This window comes from Leptonotus elevatus, chromosome 6 (assembly GCF_054856555.1).
Source record: "Leptonotus elevatus isolate MCC_2025b chromosome 6, RoL_Lele_1.0, whole genome shotgun sequence".
Lineage (NCBI taxonomy): Eukaryota > Metazoa > Chordata > Actinopteri > Syngnathiformes > Syngnathidae > Leptonotus > Leptonotus elevatus.
The window spans coordinates 4,294,679-4,319,714 of NC_141244.1; the positions used below are offsets into that span (position 1 = coordinate 4,294,679).

Genomic DNA, 25,036 nt, shown 5'->3' on the forward strand with positions numbered 1-25,036 from the left:
ATGCTTTAAAAATAAACATTTTACCCAACAATATAATGGTATTTAAAAAGGTGTACAGTTCTTTTCAAAAACTCCTAAAATAATATTTATACTGGTTTAAAAAAAAAAAAGAAGCTAAAATTGTCTTCAAACAAAGTTGAACTGTCCTCTAGAGCATGGCAACATATGGACAAAAATGAAACAAATGCAGCAGGTTGTCCTCTTCCTTCCCACAGAACCTGCAGTGGGGATCATTTTCTATTTGCCATTTCTACAAAAACTTTTTGTTACAGTTATTTTATAGAAAACTACTTTTCAGGGCAAATGTTGAACCGATTTAAACACAGGGTTACAAACTCCATAATTGTAATGAAAAACATAGCCAATTAAGAACAAACCCTTAAGATCGCGTGCTGATGTTAGCCATTTAAGTATATGGGCTTCTTACCATTCAATTATGGCTTTGCACTGGATTTTTAAGCGATAGCTAAAGCCAATTCTTTACCGTCACAAAAATCACTAGCCTTGCTTACATCCTTCCATGGAAGATAATGTTGGTACTCAGCCTATCCCGCAGACGGCAAGCGGCTGCAGCTGTTTAACTAACTAACTAACTAACTAACTAACTTGTGAATCGTATGTACGTACTTCCAATGCTGTTCTTGTCTGCTCACTTACACAAAACTGACTCTGGTGTCTTGTGCTGGAACTGTGTTCGGCGGAGGTCACCCGTTCTTCGTCTACAGGGTTGTTATAAAAATAAAAGCCGTCTCAAATAAGTTCAAATAGACGGATACACGGCGAGCTGGTTTGGCTAACATAGCTTCTTCAGGGATGAAATTTAATGCGTCTGTTAGGGCGGCAAAAAACACAGTGACCTACAGCATTTTTTTAAAATAATAAAATACTGTATTTTGTGGATGTAATTAGTTAAACTTCCCATGAGGCAGTGCAAATTACAGTTTTTTACCTCAAATGTTATTTATAGTGCCATACTGACTAAAAAGTGGTGTATTACTGCTGATTTTACAGTCCTGTTGAACAGTGCAAAGTGAAACTAAATGTCTTGTAAATTTGACAAACCAAAGCAGAGTGTTGAGAGCCTGGTAAGCTTTCTTGAACGAAACAAAATTCATCTGGTCACTCGGCCGTTGAAAGCGAACTCAGCCTGGCTCAAAATGAACCGTGCAATCAAATCTGTTTATTTGCTGTGACGTATTCTTCGGCGCCGAAAGTCTATCATCATATAAATCATCAAGATTTTTCGGCAACAGCCATATTGAATTTACACCGTATCTGCCCACTGCTGCTGTTTACTCACGGACTTTCATATGAATATTATATAGTTCATATGTACATCTATGTGTTTACTACTCTTCCACACATACCGACGTCCAGCTTTTATGACGTCACGTCTGACGCTGTTCTCTGATTGGATCTTTTCACTGTCTGTTCGGTAAGGTTTGCCCCGCCTCAGAAATGCACTTGATGCCGACAGTGACCAGACTCATCCGCTGGTAACAGCGATAAGTCTGATTTCCAGCTAGATTTCAGAACGAACTGCCGCTTTTAAGTGACAGAAAATATTTCTGAGCACTTTTGCAGTTGTCACTGTTCAGCCTGAAGAACATTAGATTTACCGTATTTTCACGACCATAAGGCACTGTATTATATATGTCACATTTACAGCTGCTATTTCTGTAAGGCACACCGCACTATTGGGCGCAGGCACGGTCAAACATGCGCAAGCTCAAAAAATATGGTAGCATGCTATTATGCTAAAACTTATGCTAGTGCTAGCGCAGTGGGAGGGAACCCTGGTCCTCGAGAGCCACTGTCCTGCCTGTTTGCCATGTCTCCCTCCATCAACACACCTGATTGATGAACAAGTTGGTTATCAGGCTTCTACGGAGCTTGCTGACTAGCTGATCAGTTGAGTCGGCTGTGTTGGAGGAGAGAGACATGGAAAACAGGCAGGACAGTGGCTCTGCGAACAAAACTGAGTTTGGTTGAAGTAACAATGTAAACAGTGAGTTCACAGAGGTAGAGGTGGGGCTGGAGAACTCGCCACCAAGTTGACTCTGCCGTGCTCTCATGTCTGTCCTTAGTCAGATCCGCCTTTCTTGTGTATAAGCAATGTGTCGCAGGAAGTCCTTCCACACAGTCAGTCAGACTTTGGACCTTGCTCCACACACAAGGCGCACCTCACTATTAGGCGCACCATCGATTTTTTAAAAACATTTAAGACTTTAAAGTGCTCCTTATAGTCATGAAAATATGGTAGGTTGAAGAAAAAACGTAATTCCCCCCCTGTAATTTATTTTTGGGACTGGTCTGCTCACAGCCAACCACGAGGCACTCTAAAGAGGCCAATGCACTATCCGAAGGGAAGATTTGTAGCCATAGCTAGCTTGGTAACTGAATGTCACTGTTAGAAAGGTTCCAAATATTAATGTTCATTATTATTATTATATTTGGCTGTTTCTATATTAAGAGTAGAGTGATGTCATCATATTTACCTCTCACGTGACACATTCTGTTGCACAGCAGTTTTGTGCAGTTGGACTAATACGGCGCCATGATACCACACACACACACACACTCACATTACTACTACCACAAATTGCCTGCTCACGCAATACTGCACAAGGCATGCTCACCAACACAGTCCAAACCTAGCCTCTCCAACAGTTGCAATTGCATTGGATAACCACTGATGTGAAAATGGCCTTATATTGTGGGGGAGGGGCGACTGATGTCGGTGTGCCGTGCGGCAAAATTTTAGCCACATCCGAAAGAATTTGTAAAATGAATTGTCACAAGTATCTCCAAATAGTGTATATACAATTTTGGGCAATTAATTCAAATGGAAGTCCGCCCCTTCCGCCACACCCTAAACCAAAAAAATGGTACAGCCCTATTATCATTCAAGTGTTGGTATATTATCACTCTTGGACATAGTCTACTATACAACTGGCTACTATTCGACGTCCCCTTCTTTCCTCCTATGGAACCCAACTTCATCATCTCTTTTTCTCCACTTCATATTCACTCCTACCTCTCTGTTTGTGGTCACTCGCACTTAATCGAGCTCCATCCATCTGTTTCTCTTCATTCGTTTAGCCAGGTCTGCTTTTGATTAAGATTACATCAGGCTTTGACCTATTAGTGTGTTGTGATCCTTTTGAAGTCATTCTGCGGTTGCAGGTCAAGCTCAAAGCCCACCACTCTTCCGACTTCATGCAAGGCATACTGTATTCAGAGGAGGGAAAATGAAATTGGTTCTTAAAATGCTCAATCCTAGAATGAAATGACTTTTTCCCCCTTGGGAACCCAAGAACATTAAATCATACGAGCGTTTCTGTCATGTGGAGTCTCACAATTAAGAGTGCCTGCCTGTGACCCATTTTGGGTCCCAACCCATAATCCAACCTAGCAATCTGTGAACTGGAATAGATTGTTCATTTAACCTCGTATCCTGAGGATTTTTATTATTTTTCTAAGGTAACTTTTCCGACCAAAGAATTTCTGTTCCTTATTAGGCTAACATTTCAAAGTCAAGCTCAGCTCTCCCTCACTAAACATCATGCAGATGTCACTTACAAAGTACCACTATTTTAGGACCCAAATGAGGAATGGATAGACCTTTATTTAATACCATTACCCTCATTAAAACACAAATATGGTTTAGTGCACACATCAAACAATGAGCTTCCATTTCCAGATGTTGATCACAATATAATTTCTAAATACAATTCAGTCCAGCTTCTATGCTGCATGAATGAATTGAATGCTAAACTGATGGCTTTTTGGGTTAATTATGGACTTATACAGGCCAATCATGACGCTAAGATGACATCTATTGGCCACGATGTGGTAAAGCTGGATGTTAAAGTCATTTCGACTCATCAGACTAAGTGGATACGGTTGACTGAAAGGTCTTTCCACCTCCTCACGTCTGGTTTGGGATAGATTACTCTGCTGACTTTTTTTTTTTTTTTTACCAGAAGATGAGAGGACTCATCAGACGCCTGCTCGGAGTGTTTATATTAAAGAAACAGTATGTACAAATATGACCTTCAGTTGAAAGAAATCATTTTGAAGAAGATCATGTTGTAGTTGCTCTAGCATTTGCAGTGCTTGCACAAAATTTGACGCACACTAAAATGAACAGCTCATGAATAGTGTACAGTATATTTATTTCATGTTTATCACTTGGATTTTAATATTTAAGAATTAACATGTATTAGTAGATCTTTTCAAATATTTATAGATGGTTAATTTTTTAAAAAGTGGAAGTCAAGACCCCACTATAGTCTAAACACGGCATTCTGATTAATATTGTGTTTGTGGAATATAAATTAAGCAGGAAGATCCACCTGCTTTTAGCCATCTCAGGGGGCGGCCATTTCGCCACTTGCTGTCGACTGAAGATGACAACACAGTTGCTGAGCCATGATTGGTCATTACCTGAGCAACCGTGATGTCATCATGAACCGGCAGCAAGTGGCAAAATGGCCGCCACTTCCTCCTATTGTTTGCAATTTTGCACAACCACTGTGTGAATTTCCTCAAAGGAGTCTTGGGAATTTAAAGTGAATTCTGCATGCAGAGCTAAGCTTTATTTCAATTTTATTGTGTAAAATATTAAATATTTCCCTCTGGAGCCGATTGGAAGAGGCGCAAAATAGAGTTTAATGTAGAGTGGGCTTTTGATTTGTGCCTATATCAGATGGCCAGAAACACCACTTCAGCTGGATGCTAATGTTCCTCTGTGGATGAGTTAAAGTGAATAAAAGCTGATAATATGTCAAAGTTAATAGCCTGCCGTGCAGCTCCAAGAAAATCAACCCATGCAGATTGAAAACGTTATCCCTCACTTACACTCAGGGCTCCTCAACAGTCAAGGGGGTGAAAAATGAAAAAAAAAAAATGCTTTGACGCATGACATTTGACAGCTCAGAAAGTTGGCTGTGTAATTCCAACAAAAATGCTACTTGGTACTTAACAATATAGAGTAACTCAGTCTTTATTGCTTAAAGATTGTTTTGAAAGAGTAAAAAAGTGTGGCAGGCAACAGTGTGCAGTCACAGAGAAGCCACCTTGTGACAGTTGTTCGGTAGACGGCATTCTTCCACAGGACAATTACCCCTTCAAGTCTTAAGAATATCATGTTTCACACTGCAAAAAGGACAGTAGAAAATTTAAGAAAAAATATAGTAAAATAAGAAAATTATTACTTCAAATAAGTAAAATTATCTACCAACAGAACAAGATATTTTTACTTAAATTTACCTGTAAGATTTTTAAAAATAAGAAAATAATACTAGGCCCATATCAACCACAGCAGTCTTAAAAATGTTATTTTTTAGACTAAAAACAAGGAAGTAAGAAGTAGTGACTTTTTTCAAGCTGTAATATATAGAATTATTTCCTTATAATACATGCATATTTATTTACAGTTGGTCAAGCAGCGAGATAATATGTCCCATTTTCTATTGTCTTGACATGACCCAGCAAAGGATTGGACCCACAACCTCCCAGTCTGAGTTCAGACACCCTACCACGAGACCACTGAGCAGGTAGTGCATTTACTGGCAAGAGAAAAAATGAGCTTAGTAAATATAACAAAACTGATTTTTACAAGAAAAAATGCTTCCAATAAAGAGCTACTTTGCTATATATATTTATCTTATTACTAGATTCTGCAAAATCTTAAAATAAGAAAATTAAACTTATGAAACCCCAGTTCAGGGCCTTTGATTTTGGTTAGTCATCTTAAAAAAAATTTAGGCCTCACAAGTACTTAAAACTGGCTGTTAACACTCAATGCCAAAACTGCTTGATCAAATAAGATAATTATGTAACAAGTATCTTAAAATCAGCAGGATGATTTTGCCTGACAATTTTATTTTAAGAAAAATTTACTTATCAAAGCAAAATAAGCAAATTATGGTTACATTTAAGAATATATATCTTACTTAAGATTTCAGGGTTTTTTTGCAGTGGCAAATGCAGTTTGTGGCATGGTTTAAAAAAAAAAGAAGAAGAAGAAGCACATCTGATTCAGGTCCTTTAGTTAGCATATAATCGAGAATCATAATACTAGTTCAAAAAGGAGTCAACTAATGTCTTGTTGCACTAACTTCAAGTTCACAGCAAGAGAAGTGGAAAAAAAGTAACAAATAAAAAGTCCAAAAGATTAAATATCGACGCCTTCTTAAAATAATCACCTTAGTCATTTTTTCCAATTTTTTCAGGAAACACAAAAAAATTTAACCATTTGCATCTTGAGGAGATGATATAGGCAAAATAATAAGAATTTTTGCAACACATTTTTTTTTAAGAGGGTGACGATATGAGATAGCAAAGTGTCTGAAACAAGCACGTCTTCATCTTTCTTTGACCCCTCCTCTTCTCCTTCCCTCCCCCTCCCTTCAATCATTCTACTCACAAGCAACTTTAACTCCCATCTTTGTTCAGTTTGAATAGAGCTGAATGAAGATACTGTACTTTAAGGGGAGAGGGATTTTCAGTATGAAAATACTGTAGCATGATGCAATTTATTTTATTGTTTTCTGCTGCTTCATCTTTTGATGTGTTTTCTTATTCGCCTGTGACATTACACAGTCCGCGGAAATGTTGGCAGGTGCATTACTTCTGGGCACAATCCTTACAACTTTACCAGGTAGGTGAAAATATGTGCAATATATCATATTTTAGAAACTAATTAGTAGTGAATCATCATGATTGCATTATTTTTCCATCATTTCAGGGGATATGAGGTGTGTTTTGATTGATTCTATGTTTGTGATTTTAAACCATTTGGCCATGGCCTTGTACTACACAGTTAATGATAAATATACCAATAATCTAAGTTTGACGTGTAGGTTTATTAAGGTCCTGCAGCCAGGTGCCCTTGCCTTTACACTCAGGTTATTTATAAGTATTGATTGCCTTTTTGTGCAAGCTAGTCACCCCTGCAGGCTGCGAGCAGGACAGAATGTCACTATGAATTTCAGTGCTTGTATTTGATTTGATGCTGTTTGACATGTTATTCTCCAAGGAAACATATTTTCACTTGTGTGTTTTGGAATGGAGTGATCTCCTTCGTCTAGGAGTATGTATTCCAAACCAGAAATCTCCCAAAGCCCGTTTCTAATGTGAAGAAAAAAAAGTGTCTAATGTTATATATTGTCATCCTTGAAGAAGACAATAACATGCAATGACAATAGTGGGTTATGTAAAGATCTCCTTCATCCCCTCTCTCCTCTCTTTCATCTTAATCTTTTAAAAAGACAATGATCTTTGTTCTTAATGCATTTTCATGAATTAATAGTCAACTTTATACATCCATCTATTTCTATAGCACGTGCCCTCATTCAGGTCACGCCAGTTTGAGCGTATCTCAGCTGGACCTGATGGATGGAAGGATATTGCATGAGTAACACAATAAATCTAGTGGTGGCTTTTAGCACAGTTCTGTCATTTATTGTAATCACGCATGCGGATGTTGACAAACTGTCTGATTGTGCAGCAGGCGGCCAAAGCAGGTGGAGCGTGTCCTTTTCCCGACGAGAGATCTGTGTGTGGGCAGGAACGACTGTAACACTGCCCTGTCGCTATGACCATCCATCCGGTATCTAACATTTGTTTTCATATTATGACCTTGGCTTGCTGGACTCAATTTGGATAAAATAGCTATACAGTGAATCTCCATTATATAGCGAATCATCATTCACATAAAAAAAAATTATAATAATTTAAAAAATCATGGTAGTTTTTACAGCATACCTACGCGTTCGCTGATTGGTTAGGTCTCCTGAGGTGGGATGGATTTTTTTTAACTCAAATTTGTGGTAATTATTTTACTAATGTGTTTCATGTTTTAAAATATGACAAAAAGTGTTGTTACAAACTCCCCCTTTTAGGTAGCAGATGTTTGTCAGAAGAAATTATATGGTTTGCTTGAACATTTTGGTTTTTAAATATACCGTGTTTAATTATCTTTTGTTTTTGTATCAGTTTTACAATAAACTTCATTTGGGATTGATTTAAAAAAAAAAAAAAAAAAGCCTAAAACAAGCACGCTTTTATTCTTTTTGGAAAAACTGACGTTGTACAACATCTCCGATTTCTTGACCGTGAGAGTGAGAACAGGTGATAAAGAAAACTTTAAAACGTTAATTGTTTTCACAAGTTTATGTGTTATGTTTAAATGTGTTTAAACCACATGGGAGGGGCAAAAAGGCAAAGAGGAAAAACCTTTTTATATGGTCTATATCTATATCGTGATAACTGTGGTTCAATGTACAGTATTGTTTTTATACACACTAATGAGCCACAATTAAACCATAAATAGATTAGGTAATATCAGTTCTAGTTGACACTGTCACAGAGACATTATTAGTAAATAACAAAATGCTCATTGGCTTGCTTATAGTGTGTAGTAGTGTAAAACTTAACTGCATTTTATTAAGAGCTGACACTGTCATGTAATTCAGGTAACCAAAAATTTGACATTTCTTGCACTGGGTATCATTTTGTTGTTCAAGTTCATGTTGAGGCAGATCAGGGAGGGCATAGTAAGGTCTTTATAATTTGTCTCCATTCTAATTTGTGCACCTTCTCCTGGAGCTCGAGATTACACTTTACTGTTTTGTTTTTTCTCATCATCTTCGCAGGCCACACAGTGAAGGAGGTGATGTGGTTTCGTGTATCAGCAGATGGTCGAAGGGAGTTCACCTATCACACAGACCCAAACCAAATCAGCCTGTCTTATCGCGGGCGCACACGGTAAGGGCATTTGAAAGCAAGTGCAATATATGAGCAAAAGACACACTTAACTAATGAAACAGCAAAGGGAGGGCCATACCATATACATACATATTCTTAAAACATGTCAAGACTCGACGTTTCGGATTGGATGTTTGTTTTTGTCAAACAGTTTGGGGAAGGTTTTGTTTGGGGTTTGGTGTGGAAGAACTTGATACTGAGCTCATCAAAAACCTTTGGAGCAACAAGATAAGATTATGAGCCACACCTATAGTGAGCTGTGATGTCACCAATGTTCTTCTGGATGGATGGACAAAAATTCCCACAAACACACTGCTTGTCTTGTTCAGGGTCACAAGTGAGATGGAGCCTAACCAAGCTGACTTTGGCCAAGAGGCAGGCTAAACAACCATTCACATTCATACCTACAGTATCTTACAAAATTGAGTACACCCCTCACATTTCTTTATATTTAATTTATAATACATTTATTTTTTTCATGGGACAACTCAGAAGAAATGGCACTTTGGCATAATGATAAGTAGCCAGTGTACGGCTTATATAACAGATTTATTGTTTCCTCAAAATAACTCAAAATACAGCCATGACTCTCTGACAACAAAAGTGATTACACCCCTCTGTGTAAATGTCTAAACTGAGCACAGTTAGTCCTTTTCCCTTCCCAGTTTCATGTGACTCAGTGTTACAAGGTTTCAGGTGTAAAGAGGGAGCAGGTGTATTAAATGTAGTATTACAACTCTCACAGTCTCTCATACCGGTCACTGAAAGTTCAAGATGTCACCTCATGGCAAAGAACTCTCTAAAGAGCCAGGTTGATCTCCATAAAGATGACCTAGGCTATAAGAAGACTGCCAGCACCGTGAAACTGAGCTGCAGCACAGTGACCGAGACCATCCAGACGTTTAACAGGAAAGGTTCCACTTCGAACAGAGCTTGCCAAATAAGTTGAGTGCACGTGCTCATGGTCACATCCAGGGGTTGTCTTTGGAATCTAGAAATTTGAGTGCTGCTAGGATTGCTTCAGAGGTTGAAGGGGTAGGTGTCAGTTCTTAGCCCACAGTCTGCATGGCTGTCATTCCAGAAGAAAGCGTCTTCTAAAGAAGATGCACAAGTAAACCCGCAAACAGTTTGCTGAAGACAAGAAGACTAAGGACGTGGATTACTGGAACCATGTTGTGTGGTCGGATAAGACCAAGACAAACTTCTTTGGTTCAGATGGTGTAAAGCGTGTGTGGCGGCAACCAGGTAAGGAGTACAAAGACAAGTGTGTCTTGCCTGCAGTCAAGCATGGTTGTGGGAGTGTCATGGTCTAGGGCTGCATGATTGCTGTCGACATTGGGGGAGCTGCAGTTCCTGACTGAACCATGAATGCCAATATGTACTGTGACAGACTGAAACAGAGCATGATCCCCTCCCTCCAGTATTCCAACATGGTAACGACCCCAAACACACCTCCAAAATGACCACTACCTTGCTAAAGAGCCTGAGACTAAAGGTGATGGACTGGCCAAGCACGTCTCCATACCTAAACACTACTGAACATATTTGGGGCGTTCTCATACGGAAGGTGGAGGAGCATCTGGTCTTGAATAACCGCCAGTTCTGTGATGTTATCATAGAGGAGTGGAAGAAAATTCCAGTGGCAACCTGTGAAGCTCTGGTGAACTCCATTCCCAAGAGAGCTGAAGCAGTGCTGGAAAATAATGTTGGCAAGACAAAATATTGACATGTTTCACGTATAGCAAATTTCCACTGGAGCCCAGCACTGCACTGCTCGGCTCGCTGGCGGGTCAGCTCAGCCCAACCCACGCACTCACTGTGTTTCCACCTCCAATGTGCATCTGGGACGCTGGGCAGAAGTAGCGCATAACCGGCTGTGACACAATAGTAGAGCGCGGGAAATAACACATAACCAAAAAAAGGAGGCCATGGAGGACAACGCTGCCTGGTATCGGTTTGCTTGTTCTGTTTTTGTGGTGCTTCTGATGTGGCGCTTCTTCAGAGCTCACAATACAAGGAGGATCGCCGCCGCGAAGAAAAGGACGATGTTTTATCGTCGGAAAGCCCTTGAGGCTATACAAGCTGATAGCAGTGGGAGCGAAGAAGAAGACGAACACCTGTCGAAAAGGACACAGCGGGTTGTTTTTTTTGCCTCGCCGATCTCCATTACTAATGGCATCACGCGACTGACTGCCCAATCAACTGCCGTGATGTTTTACCTCATGTCCTGGACTGGCTCTGGGCTCGCTCTGGCCCAACGTAGGCGTGAGGGCCGCGAACAGCTCCGTATGGTCCACTTCCGACATAGTCAGCTGTAATGGAATCGCTCGCCAACACCGTGCTGGCTTCGCACGGTGCGGTGCTGGGCTGCAGTGGAAATACGCTATTAGGTTGTACTCACTTTTGTTGCCGGGGGTTTCGTTATTAATGACTATATATTGAGTTATTTTGAGGGAACAATACATTTACACTGTTACATAAGGTGTACAGTAGCTACTTTTCAGAGTGTCACTTCTTCAGTTTTGTCACACGAAAATATATAATTAAATGGCTGCAGAAATGTAAAGGGTGTACTAACTTTTGTGAGATTCTGTATGGACAATTGAGAGACTTAAGATAACCTAGTGTGTTTTGAAATGTGAGAGGAAGATAGAGTATAAGGCAAAAACCCACACAAGCACAGGAGAACACACAAATTCTACACAGGAAGGCCCGCGTTGAGATTATCCTCGAGGGCCGGAGTCCTGCAGATTTTGGATGTGTCCCTGCTCCAACCCATCTGATTCCAATCAACGGGATCGTTATCAGGCTTATACAGAGCTTGCTGACGAGCTGATCATATATCAGCTGTGTTGGAGAAGAGAAACATTCAAAACGTGCAGGACTCCGGCCCTCGAGGACAGAGTTTGCCCACCCCTGCCATAGGCAATCAATCTACAATCAGTGGTGCAAAAAGTGGGTATGCAAACTATGCTGCACATAGGGCTGCTGTGTCAGAGGGAGCGCCAAAGCAATGGGTGAACAATTATTTGGAGCATGTGTGTAGTGATGGGAAAAGGAAGCTTTATGAAGCACTTATGTTTTTAATCCTCTAGATGGTGCTCTTGGGTTTGAAGCTCAAGGCTAGTGCAATGGACATCAATTACATTTTCACTGCATCTTTAAGCCAAGAGTGCCATCTAGAGGAGTAAAAAAAATATCACAAGTGCTTCATGAAGCTTAATTTGGCCATTTTACACATGTGTAATGGTCAAATGACAAAGGCGCGTATGAGGAACGATCATATGACCCAGTTAGCAGTGATCGCTAATGAAAACAGGCACTTTATGTATCACTTGGCTTTACCATATGTACAGACAGGAATACATCGATGCATCTTGGCTCTGCCCTTAATCTGCTCCCTCCCTCACGAACGCCCTCTACTGTCCGGAGGTTGCAGCATTCCACCAACCAATGATGTTAAGCAAATGCTGTACACATTTGCTGTTATCATTACATTGCCATTCTGAACCAATGGGGGAGTGCAAAGTAGGGTTAATAGTTTTTGAATTTTCATTATAGTTAGTTTTTATTTCATTTTGAGCTATTTTTTTATTATTTAATTAGTTTAATTGATTTTCAGGGCAGCTCTGTTAGTTTTTATGAGTTTTAGTTATTTCAAAAATGCTTGGTAAAATTAAAAAAGTAACGCACTTCTTACCTCCCATTGTGTTTCAGCTGAGTTAAATAAAAAAGCATGCAAAGCCAGCCATTGGTGCCAAAAGTCAAACACGCAAAATTGTCGCCTAGGAGCGACGTCATCTGAAGGTGCCTTGCTATTGGCTGCTGCTAGATGACGTCACTTCTGTGCGACACACTTTCAAACGTCCTTATTCCGGTTAATATAGAAACACATTTCAAATCAACTCAAAGGCTCATGTATTTAATTAATTATCAAAGATGAAAACGAAGGACATTTTCGCTATAATTACAGTTAGTTTTAGTTTTGTAAATGTAGTTTCAGTTAGTTTTAGATTTTAAAAAAGCATTTTCATTTTTATTTTATTTCATTAATTAAATGTTTTTTGAATTTTTGTTTTAGTGTTTGCTGAAGGAGACATGGAAAAAAGGCTGGAAAGGGGTCCCCAAGGACCATGGTTGCGAACCACTGAGTACAAACTGTTCTTCAAATCACATAATTTAATATTTCCACTACAGAGAATGTGTGTTGAGCACTGGGTACTGCTGCATGTTATTACTGTATACTGTACAGTATATATATTTTTCTTTTTTTATTAAAGAAACAGTGTGTAGAATTTAGTTTAATCTAGTGGTGAACTAATAGAATGCAACAACCTAAATTGGAAGGGTGTGCATTTGAGAAACACACACATTATGGTGCCTCAGAAAAACACACTTCTACTGACTACTTTTTTTTTTTTTTAGCCTTTCGAGTATCCGTAAGCAGAAAGTTTGCGCCTAAACATGTCAGCCTCCTATAAGGTTAAGCGCGACCTATGTAATATAATTAGAGATTACATGAAATTAAAATACTCGTTGATAGAACAATGAATGAACATTGGAAAATCGAAAAATACTACACAATTTCCCTTTAAGCTGATCACCTGCTGTAATATTACTGGCATCGGGACAAAACCTTAAGGTAAATGGTTGGTGAAATGTTGTTGTTTTTTGTGTGTGTGTGGGGGCGGGCTGTCATGTGTCTGAAACCCCCTCAGAAAGTAGATAGCTGCGCCCCTGTCTACAGTATGAATGTCTCATTTTTACTCTGCATTGCAGCTATATCGGTGGGAGCTACTCCAGCTGTTCGGTCCAAATTCGGGCTGTCAAGCTGAGTGATGCAGGCCAGTACCACTTCAGGTTTGAGACAGACCAACCACTGGGAAGATGGACCTCTCCAGACACCATCACTCTAGATGTAACAGGTTGGGGTTTTTTTGCCTAAAAGTGCTGAATCAGATGTGACAGATACTACAGATGAAATTCAACAAGTCTGTCCAAGCAGTACTTTTCTTGCCAGGCATTTGCACAAGACTTCACTTTGGTTTTGTGTGAATGTGTTCATGTGTCAGACCTCCAGGTCCAGCTGCATCCAACCAGGCCAGCCAACATGTTTGGCTTTGCAGAGACTGTGTTTGTAGGCTGCCAGGCCGCAGGATGTGCTGCCCCAGGAAGGAGCCTCGCATTGTACAGGTGATTGTATGCGAGAAATGTGTTTCTCAAAAGATTAAAAAAAAACATCATGAGATGCTTTTGGACACAGGAATGGTCTAAACCTGGGTTCCTACGATAAATGGATGATTATCAAACGCTTCGACCGAGTGCACATTGGAGCGTATGTCTGTCGACCAATCCCACCACAGAATGTGCAGTCCCCGCCCATGTCTCTGGCCCTTGGCCGTAAGTAATTGCAGGCAAAAAAATCACACACACTGCAACCGCTTTCTTTTTGTTTGCAGTATGATTTTTAGATATCATATCTATATTGAATGCAAACATCTTTGTTTTGACTTCGTAACCGGCTTTGCATGTATGTCTCACAGTTGTGAGATTCGGGATACGGTTCGAATTTCAGCTCAAGTCTTATGAGTTTGTATGTTCACTATGTGTTTGCAAAGGTTTTCATTGGATCCATTGGAATAGGCTCCAGCTCACCCACAACCCTAATGAGGACAACCGCTATAGAAAATTAGTAGTTAGATGATTAGATGAGACATTATTTATCGTCTAATCAAATTTTTTTTGTTTTTCCATCAGATGCTCCTCGTTCTACCTCCATCCAAGTTTCTCTTTTAGGGGAGGTGTCAGAGGGTGGTTCGGTCACTCTGTCATGCAGTAGTGAAGCGGCGCCACCAGCAGAGAGCTTTGCCTGGTTCAAAGGTATTACACAATTTAATGAGGCAGTGTAGAACTCTACTGCATCATAGAGACAGCTGTTCCTATAGCTTTTACAACTTCTAAAGTTTTTTTTGATACAGCAAATGATGTATGATGTGTCGAACATGTCTCCTCCACAGACATGGAGACTGGCAGCATCCCAGACAGTTTTGGGCCTCAACTCCACCTTTCTCACCTCAAGTACACGGACAGAGGAGAGTACTACTGTGTGGCGCGGAACTCCCTCGGAACTGAACGCTCCAAACCACTTCTTCTCAACGTAACATGTACATGCTCACTAAATCTTTGCTAGGAATTAGGAGCATAAAAGTAAATGTCTAAATAATGGTTAAACAACTGATAATTAGAAACTGTAACATACCAGGTCGGTCCAAAACCCTACAAAACCCAACGCCCTAACAGGCATAAAGGAGTTGGGTTACTAGTTCTACATAGATTGATTGTCATAGTTGGAGTCAGAAGTTTACATGCACTCATTATGAGAATGAATATCAAATTCATTTTGAAAATGTAATGATTTATTTGAGCAGTTCTTTTTCCAGGGAGAATGATGACGTAACATACATCTTTCAATCAGAGTTGTCAACAATTATACATAAGCGATCGCCATCTGCACATGAGTGCATTTACAGTTAAAGGAACTGCAAGATCTCCACTTGTGGATAGTGTACGGGTAGTCCTCAACATACGAAAACAATGGGTTCAGAGAGATTGTTTCAAAGTCAAATTTGTTTGTAATTACATTAAATTTTGTTTCAAAATTAAATTTTATGGAAAAAAAAGATAAATAAAACATTAAAACAAATTCAATTATTTACAGTATATACTTTCTATACAGTACATAAATTAAATACATTAGATTATCTATTCATCATCTAAACCACTTTTCCTCAAAGTAAATTAAATTACATTTTTACTCAGAACAATGCAATAAAAACAAAATAAACACGCTTAAGATGGTGGAGGAGTTATTGAGTTGAGTTCATTTGAGGTTTCTAAAGTGGAAGGCATTGTTGGGTGTAACGTTCTCAAGAAAGTATGTTTTTCGACTGTCCATGAAGTGCACATGAATGTGATTGGCGCATATAAAGAGTCAAAATGGCGATTCAAGTGAAAGCTAAAGAGATATTGTATGTTTTGCGGCTACGCCGATAAAGAAGACGACTGAGGGCTGCTTCTCATGAATATCCTCCAGTTAATATCGAGTGCATGAAGAGCGTGTGCGCCGTGACAGAGAGGTAGTTAAAATGCGCAAATGGCGCGTGCTGCTTGGCGGAGTTGTGGCAGAGAGGAGAACTACACAACAGTACTGAAACCATAATGTATGATGTGGCGCACACTTAAAAATATTAACTTGTGAGCGAAATACGGCATTTATGGACATCAGTCAGCCTTTGTTCGTATCTGCGAATGTTCATAAATCGGACGTTTGTAACTAGAGGACTACCTGTACTTGCAATTAGAGACCACAATGTGTGACAAAACTCAACACCACCATCCATAACTGTGCATAAAAGTGCTGCATGGACAGTTGGATGCTGTTAAAATATTTTTAAATTGATCAATAGAATGATAATTCGTTCAATGAATTGATTTCTGCAATGATTCCGTGGCATTGTCCCATGCAGATTTTTTATGAATAAAATGCGATGTCCTGCGCGCCTGTGGAGGTCACGATCTGTCTTCCTACACCAATATTGTGTTTGGGAGTTAGATGTTGTTTTACCGAGTCTAAAATGTAGTATTTTTTTCGCCAAATGCGCTAAATGTGCTATTGGATACAGCGGAACACATATCGAGGCATAGTGTGGTCCACCAAATTCACCAATCTTGATTTGCCCCGGCACGAAAATGAGGTTGTGCCCATTTTAACACCACGGGCGCCCGTGTGTTCGCTGTAATGGTTCAAATGCAGAGGTTAAATTTCATGGACATGAAAAAAAAATTATGATTTTATCTTTTCATCTTTTAGTATATTTAATACTTACAGGTGGTAGGGCGCTGGGTATCCTGTGTGCTGCTTATGAAATCATCCTTCACAAGATGTGCCCAAACACAGCACAATTTTGGATCCGAAATGCTTGGGAATTTCCCAAGAAAAATAAATTTAAGTAATTTACTCCTCCTCAACTCCTCAGAAGTTGCTGCAAAGTTTTGACACAGAGCCATTTTTGCTGAGTTGAGTGAGCATGTACCAACCATGAAATGGGCAAGCACTTGAAAAATTTGTAGTGTGTCTTCATCACGAAACATAAATCTGATCGGCTCCTTTTGCTTCCTTTTGCATTTCAAACTATTGCTATTTCACACAATCTACAGATCAAATAGAGGTCAAACTTAAACCCAGTCACAGACTCATTGGCAGCTGTTGTGCTTAAAACAGTAAGAGAAAAAAAAAGATTTTGATGGCAACTCTACTTTATTTATATAGCACTTTCTACACATAATATCCCATCTTGACAACAAGAAAACGTTTGTAGACATTTTGTAAAACCAACTAAATCGCATATACACATATAAGTATTCACAGCTTTTGCCAAAAAGGAGCATCCTGTTTCTATCATCCCAGAGATGTTTCTTCAGCTTAAATGTAGTACACACGTGGTTAATTTAGTTTATTGGACGTAATTTTGGAAGGAACACACCTGTCTGTATGTCAGCGCACAAAAGAAGAAGTCACAGGAACTGTCTGTAGAACTCAGAAACAGGATTGTCTCGAGGAACAGAACTGGGGAAGGGTACTGAAAAATGTCTGCTTCTTTTTGGAGGTTGCAATGAGCACAGTGGCCTCTGTTATCTGTTAATGGGAGAGGTTCAGGGACTCCTCCTTAGAGCTGTTTGTCTGTATAATTGTCAGGGGAGTGACCAAGACCAACAAACATCTCTGGAGCAATCCACCAATCAGACCTTATAGTAGACTCACCAGATGAAAGCCACTCCTCAGTAAAAGGCATTTGGCAGCATGCCTGGAGTTTGCCCAAAGTCACCTGAAGGACTGTCAGACCATGAGAGACAAAACTCTCTGGTCTGATGAAACAAAGATTGAACACTTTGGCTTGAATATCACACATCATGTTTGAAGCAAACCAGGCATCGCTCATCACCTGACCAATACCATCCCGACAGTGAAGCATGGCTATGGCAGAATCATGCTGAACAGTAGAAACAAAGAGATTAGTCAGGAATTGGAGAAAAAACAAATGCAAGAATGTAAAGGGACATATAAAAACTTGCGCGGTTCACTTTTCAGCAGGACAACGATTCTAAGCACACAACCAAGACATCAAAGGAGCGGCTCCACGACATGAATGTCCTTGAGCCAGAGACCAGACTTAGGCCCCGTCCACACGAAAGCCAGTTTCAATGTATCCTCACAAGTTTCTTACCGTTTAGGCCGTTCATCCAGACGATGGCGCGATTTCGGAGCTTGAAACCGATCACTTTTGAAACCGGGCACCAGAGTGGAAAGATTTCAAAACGCGCCGTGTACGCGTCCGTCGGTACACTATATGCAGGATACTCCTCCACTGATGACATAATGGTCGCAAGCTCGATGACGACGCATTGTAGCATATTGATGACGTATGCAGCAATTCTCGTGTGATTGAGCGCAAACCGTCAGTCTGTCAACAACAATGGCGGATAGCCGTGTCGTAGTCGTTTAGCGCAGCCTCCTTAGCTTACTTATGCTTTTGCAGCAAAATATTTTGCTTCTTTATTCCCAAGTTCAACAAGCGGTGTTGTACTTGAATCACCCGCCATTGTTGCTTCTCCTGTGTTTGTCTTTTTCATGTTGTTTTGATACATGAAAAGCCATGTTTGTTCTGTAGATTGCAATAAAGTTAGGAAAAAAAGTGTTCGTCTTCTTCGCTGATTCTTCTTTTACGCTTTCCGTTAACTCCCTGTGGCTGCTACAGCGCCACTCTAGACTTGATAGCTGTGAATAAATTAGTAAATGACTGTACACAGACACTCTTCATTAAACCTGATTGAGCTTGACAGGTGCGACAAAGAGGAATTTGCAAAATTGAGGTGTGTCAAGCTTATGGCATCCAATTTAAAAAAAATGTAAGCTGCCGAAGGTACATCAATAAAGTATTGAGCAATGAATGTGAATACAAACAGTAATGTAGGTCTTTTTATCTGTCTATCTAGCTAGTTAGTTAGCTTGCTGTCTCTGCTATCTTTCTGTCTCTGTCTATCAATAGAATGTCATGACGGTTTCAAAGTCCTTTTTTTCTTTGTCTCTTTTCAGTCCCACCAAAAAACACCCATGTGCTGATAACACCGCCTGGTGACATTCGAGAAGGCTCTTATGTGAACCTCAGCTGTGTTAGCCGTGCCCACCCACCTACCAGCAGGTGGTATTTCATTATCAATTATTTTTATGATTCTCCACAAAATGCACTTTGCATGACTGTTATCTGCTCTGTATTTTATGGCATCACTTCCTTATTAATGTTGTAATTGTCTAGTCTGTTTGTTTGTTTTTTGTCTTTCACTAGGACCGAGTAATATGAATTAATTTATATTGGGCATTTTTCAAATGTAAGCGGTTATACCATTGAGTTATTGCTCAGTCCTACAAATAATTTTTATCGTGATCATCCCCATCCTCCTTTAGGCATGCCTGGTATCGCATCCTAGGAGACCAGGTGTTAGCAAAAGGAAGCGTCCAGAACTTGACATTCCCATCAGTGCGTGCTCACCATGCTGGTCAGTACTACTGCACGGCATGGAACCGATTAGGACACCAAACCTCTCATACCACCGCTCTCACTGTGCTGTGTAAGTTGTGTTTGATTGGAACCATGCTTGTTAACTGAGGGAACATCAATCAGAGACAAGCCTGGGAATGATGTGTCACTTCTCATATTGTGTATATGCCTCCTCTCCTCAATCACTTTCTCGTCAAGCTTTGTGTCTCTCGCTCCCTATTTGTCTGTCCAGCAGCCTCTTCTCACAATCTGCTGGCATTGTTCAGTCCTGTTCAGATCTTACCATCAAAATCCACTTGATTTATTTGGGAAGATGTTAAAATACAATATATTTTTTGTTTTTGTCTGGAGTACAGGAAATGAAAATGGAACATCTACAGCTATCTGTGTTTGAGAATTTTGACCTATTTATCCAAAAGTTTTCTAAGGTTTCAAAACCTCTCCTGGCAGCGTGGTTGAGTTTGTGGAGTTTGCATGTTCTCCACGTTCTTGTGTTTTCTGTTGAACACTGGAAGCCATCCTCCCATGTTCCCAAAATATTTCTGTTAGTTTAAATTGAGACTCTATAGGCGTGAATGTGAATGATTGTTTGCTCTTTTTATGTGCTCTGCAATTGGCTTCCGACCAGTGTGTACTTCGCCTCTTGCCCAAAGCCAGCTGGGATAGGTCACAGCTAAAATAAAAATTAAAATAAAAATTGATTCAGGAAAAAATCTTCACAGTAAATGCATCCAAGCATTTCTTTCTAGACCTTTCTATAGAGTCATGCTGTGACACAACACAAATCTACTGCTCCCACAAAGTTGAAACTTGCATAGAACTGAATTAAATGTGTCGGTGAGATGAAGGATAAAGAAGGGAACTTTGGGGGCTAAGCCCAACCTCTGATTGATAAGAGTGCATTACCGTTTTCTCTTTATTGTAGTGCAGGGTTCTCAAACTGAACTTTTATAGTTTGTTAAAAGATGTGTTTTTTTTCTAGACCTGCTGAGGTAAAAAAACAACAACAAAAAACTAAAGCACACACAAGGCGCCTAAGCCAATGGCATGGCAAAAAAGGTGGGGGTCGCAATAACATTAAACTTTGATGTCAACTAGGGTACATAAACCTTTATATCTTTGATATCAGCCCAAAAAAAAATTATGAAAAAGCTTATATGTCTCATAAAAATTATCTCTGAATGTTACAAAACAAGACATCGGCTTGTCAGTTTGGGCTAGTCTTTCTTAAATTTTTATTCTTACATCCACTACAGTAGGTGGCAGTGGCACTCTCGTTGTTTGAGTGTGTGCAGGGAGTATTAGCTTGATTACCTTTTTGCAATAAACTGGCACACACAGCACAGAGCAGGAGATATGAAGTACAGTGAATCAACTCTTACTTAACCCTTAACTATTTAACAGAGATGAAAAGAAAGGCAGAAAGGGACTCATACACAATGTTAAAGTTTTGTTGTTGTAAGTTGAACTATATTTCTCTCTATTTTAGTTTTCTGTAATGTTAATGAGCATACAAAGTTATGCAGAGGCGTAGTTACAATAATTGTATTGTGTTTTATTGCTATAAAAACATGGTACCTACCAAAAGAAAGATTAGCCTCTTCTTTCATCAGAAAAAAGAAGTATATTTCTGTTTCTGTTATGCAGCAATTAGCATTAGAATATAGCTAAGTTTCATAATTATTCTCAAACCTGTTGAAAACATTGGGGGAAAGAGCTTGTTGCAACATAGCCCTGGGTGATCTCTTATACTCTGCTGCCACCCGCTGGCAGTTTTTTGTAAAAACTACCATTGCTTTAAGCGACCTCTTCAGGTCAGAGGCTACATCAAAGCCTTCTGTATGCTCTAGCATAATAAAAAAACAAAAACCCATAAAGAACGTATAAATACGTTTTTGGGGCCATGACAATATTGAAACTGGAATGTTTTTATAGGTTTTGGGAGCAAATTAGTTATGTCTTCTTTCATACAGACCCTCCCAAGAACACATCAGTTCTGGCTCGTCCTTCCAGTGTGGTGGATGTTGGTCGGCCTTTAACTCTGACCTGCAGCAGTCAGGCCAACCCAGCCGTGGACAACTTCACTTGGCATCGTTTAACCCACAACGGCGCAGCAGTTCAATGTTCGTGGCATGATAACAAAATGTTTTCACTCCAGTTAAACAAAAAATCAAGCCCAACGAACATATAAGTTGCTACTCATTTGTTCACATCCCACTCTGTCTGCCTCTCTGCATTCCCTGATGTAGCGTGGGGTAGCCGGACGGGTCCTGTGTTCACATTCTCAGAGGTCGGCCCCGGAGAAAGTGGTCAGTACTACTGTGAGGCTAGAAACCGCATCGGAGTCCACAGCTCTCCTGTCCTTACAGTACGAGTCAGAGGTATTTGGGTTGGACACATGCCATGGCGCTGTCAGATGGCTTTCTTTTCCTTTCTTTAAGATAAGCATTTCAAATACAATACAAACTACAATAGGCCATTATTAGTCCTGCAGTGGTGAAATTAGACCTCTACAGCTCCAAAGTGGACCGACAATACATAATATGTATCAAAGAATACAAAAGCAGGCGCAACAAATAGATGATGATTACAGGAATAGTTTATTTGCTGTTTTTTTATAAATAATATATTAAACATGACATATATTCAGGTCTGCATATTCCTGTTGAAGCAACACATTACAGCAGAAATATTTATAAAGAGGTTATAGTGGGTATAAAGACATATTTTTGACAGCAGCATCGAAAGTAAGGAAGCTCCATGCTGTGAGACACAAATTGTTGCAGCTGAATTTAGTGAAAGTGTGAGTCACATTCACTTCCAGTCTGGAAGCTATTGTACTTCATCTCTGCGTTGTGGCTAATTCCACTGACACTTTTAGATGGAAAGCAAAATAACAAAGTGTCACCAAAAAGAGAAAAAGCTTTCTGCTCTTTCCTATAAGTATAGAACTGAAATGAAAATATATCATGATGAATTTCATTGCGTTTGAGAGGATGAGTGCAAGGAAAACTTCCAATTCCTCTCTGGACTCTGTTGCATCTGTTTCTGTGAGTCATGGTGAGTCATGTAAAGCTGTCGTACTTATGAGGGAGGAGGAAGAGGAGATGAGGTGTTGTGGAAAATGACTATTTGAGGCTAGACAGCTGAAGAAGGGGAGCTCGCTTTGGAAATCACAACTGGAAACACGAGACTCCAGTCTAGACGGTGGCAAAATGGTGCACACCTCTTTTTCCATATCTCTTAACGCTCACTTTCTATTTTTACGTCTGCTGAACTATTTCTATCACAGTTATTTTGTGCCTATTCTCTCCATTTCCATCACCAGGACGACTAAAGGTTATTGCTTTGGCATCAGCAGTGGGCGTGTCTGCTGGCCTCATCACTCTGACACTGGCCATTATGATTAGGTGACATAGTAACCTTCATTGAAACATTTTATTTGTATTCAAAGAGCGTTGACTATACTTTAAATTACTATTGTTTAATGATGGGTGAATGTGAGCCTTTATAAAGTGTAAACACAATGTTAAAAAAAAAGAAGATGTACATAAAGAGGCGTAGCGTAGTCAATTGCAGTTCAGATGCAGGAAAGCTGAGCCAACGCTGGCCAGCTCTTAACAAGATGAGATATGAAATGTGATTTTCTTCTTCTTAGTATTTTTAAATCAATGAAAGACTATTCTTACCTGTTTTCTGAGTTTGGTCATGTAACATAAGCAAGCTGAGCCACGATTGGTCGTTACCTGAGCCCTGAGCAATTGTGATGTAATTTTTGGGCAAAATGGCTGAGATGGATAAAAACAGGTGGATTTTGCTGCTTCCTTCATATTCCACAAATGCAAAAATTAATCAGAATGTCGTGTTTAGACTGCATAGAACATATTATTGTAAAAAATATATAATTTGGGGGGGAGTTGACTTCCCCTTTAAGTATCGCGAGTGAGTAGGTTTGCCGTCTTTTGTTAAAAGTAGTCCTGTCAAAGTTAAAGCATTAATCCAATTAATTAATCACACAAAAATTATCGCATTAATCATGTATAAACGCTGATTATTCACACTATTAATTTTTACTGCAGATGATTCTTTAGCTGACAGCGAATGGTTACGTTTAAGGTAGCACAGGTTGTGTTTCAGCAGTAAACATAAGTACATGCATTAAAGTAAAGCATTTAATAAATGTTGTAATAAGTTCATGTCAAACTATTGGGGTCATTTTTTTCCCATTTTAAATTATGCAAGTAATTACCTGATTAGAAAAAGAGGAAGATCAGAATGTGCAGTTGATCAAAAAAGATTGACAACGTCCTCATAAGATTAAATGTGGAAAGAATTAACACATAACAAGTGCTCTCCAAATTTGGCGGGAACATTTTTTGATGTTAGAGAGTAATCGTGATTAATCAAAATTCTAAAATGTGATTAATCTGATTTTAAAAATGTAATCGTTTTGACAGCTATAGTTAAGAAACAATTCAGTGTTTGCAATTAACAACATTGTTTAATTTTGTATTAAATTTAGCAAATTATAAGAAACTATTCAAGCCTTCATTTGTAACTTACTGCTGGCACTGGAATGACACTTTGCTATTATTTTTTATAGAATTGTTTAAAACTGCACTTTGAAAGAGGTTGATCTTCAATCTATTTTATCCACTCAAATTGAATATTGGCATCACAGGTACTGGTATATTCATGGCGGTGGTAACTTAGTAATCTTTTGTCTATTGTCCACAGTAAGAACATGCACACAGTTGACATGGAATCAGTTGCTGGAGCAACCAAGGTACAGTCTTTTGAATACACTGTGTGATACATGTATCTTTTCACAATATTATGATTTTACTTTACTTTTTAATAGAATGCCATGTCATTCAGGATCGTCTTTATACTAGTTTTTGTGTGTTTTAGCGGCCCTCAGTTACGGTTGACACCATGTTTTATGAGACGACCCAACCGATGGTGCCAGTGAGAGAGACCTTAATGTCTGACATACCAGTAGGCAGAACTAAACAAATTGGAATTTTGCATCATAGAAAAGGCATGAAGACATACTGTACACTCTTGTGCAGGAGGAATCTGAAGACTTGAGTGACAGCTCCCATCCCGCAATTGTTCCTCTTAAGGATGCTCCTCCAAACACAGGAGCGGAAACATGCAGCCCCGCCTCCAAATACATTACAGTTCATTACTCCAGGCTGTCAAGGTATTAGCTCAAGTACCTTTATCTAAAATGTTCCTCACATCTTTTCTATTTGTTATTTTTTGCTCTCTTTCCTACGCATTCATTTGTCATCTGAAGCACATGACTCCCACCTAAAGTGTTGACAGCAGAACTCGAGAGTCGAGACACGCTATTATTACAACGACATCATCTCATTGTTCTATGCTTTCTTTATTCTTCTGTTGTTGAAAGGCAAAAGTGCAGTATGTGGTAATGATGATGATGCGATTCAGATGTGGTCATATGGTCGCCCTTTGCTGTTGATCCAGGGGAGAGCAGGTACAGGTCCAAAACCTACCACTTGGGGGCGATAGAAAACCAAAGGAGCCCACGAAAGTTGTTTACAGTCTGCTGCCTCACCATTTGCACCATTGACCTGAGAAGGCAGTTCAGGTCGAACCTACATTTTGGAGTAAATGTA

General features: G+C 39.6%; 1 protein-coding gene across 1 annotated transcript; it reads left to right on the forward strand.

The window, feature by feature from the left end:
- Nucleotides 1-6,492: 6,492 nt before the first annotated feature.
- On the forward strand, nucleotides 6,493-24,990 carry LOC147171839 (sialic acid-binding Ig-like lectin 16). Its single transcript, XM_086079007.1, has 17 exons — nucleotides 6,493-6,667; nucleotides 7,517-7,618; nucleotides 8,664-8,775; nucleotides 13,555-13,700; nucleotides 13,848-13,968; nucleotides 14,039-14,175; nucleotides 14,533-14,655; nucleotides 14,793-14,939; nucleotides 18,929-19,034; nucleotides 19,298-19,389; nucleotides 21,365-21,514; nucleotides 21,641-21,772; nucleotides 22,720-22,801; nucleotides 24,129-24,177; nucleotides 24,303-24,389; nucleotides 24,464-24,597; nucleotides 24,885-24,990. The coding sequence occupies exons 1-17, from the start codon at nucleotides 6,619-6,621 to the stop codon at nucleotides 24,988-24,990; spliced, it is 1,875 nt and encodes a 624-aa protein (XP_085935133.1). The 5' UTR covers nucleotides 6,493-6,618.
- Nucleotides 24,991-25,036: the final 46 nt, after the last annotated feature.

Excerpts from the sequence above, each read along its gene's own strand:
- LOC147171839 (XM_086079007.1), top strand. The coding sequence starts at position 6,619 with ATGTTGGCAGGTGCATTACTTCTGGGCACAATCCTTACAACTTTACCA. Across the intron at positions 24,178-24,302 it reads CAGTTGCTGGAGCAACCAAG|CGGCCCTCAGTTACGGTTGA; the intron begins GTACAGTCTTTT and ends TGTGTGTTTTAG. Across the intron at positions 24,390-24,463 it reads CCTTAATGTCTGACATACCA|GAGGAATCTGAAGACTTGAG; the intron begins GTAGGCAGAACT and ends ACTCTTGTGCAG.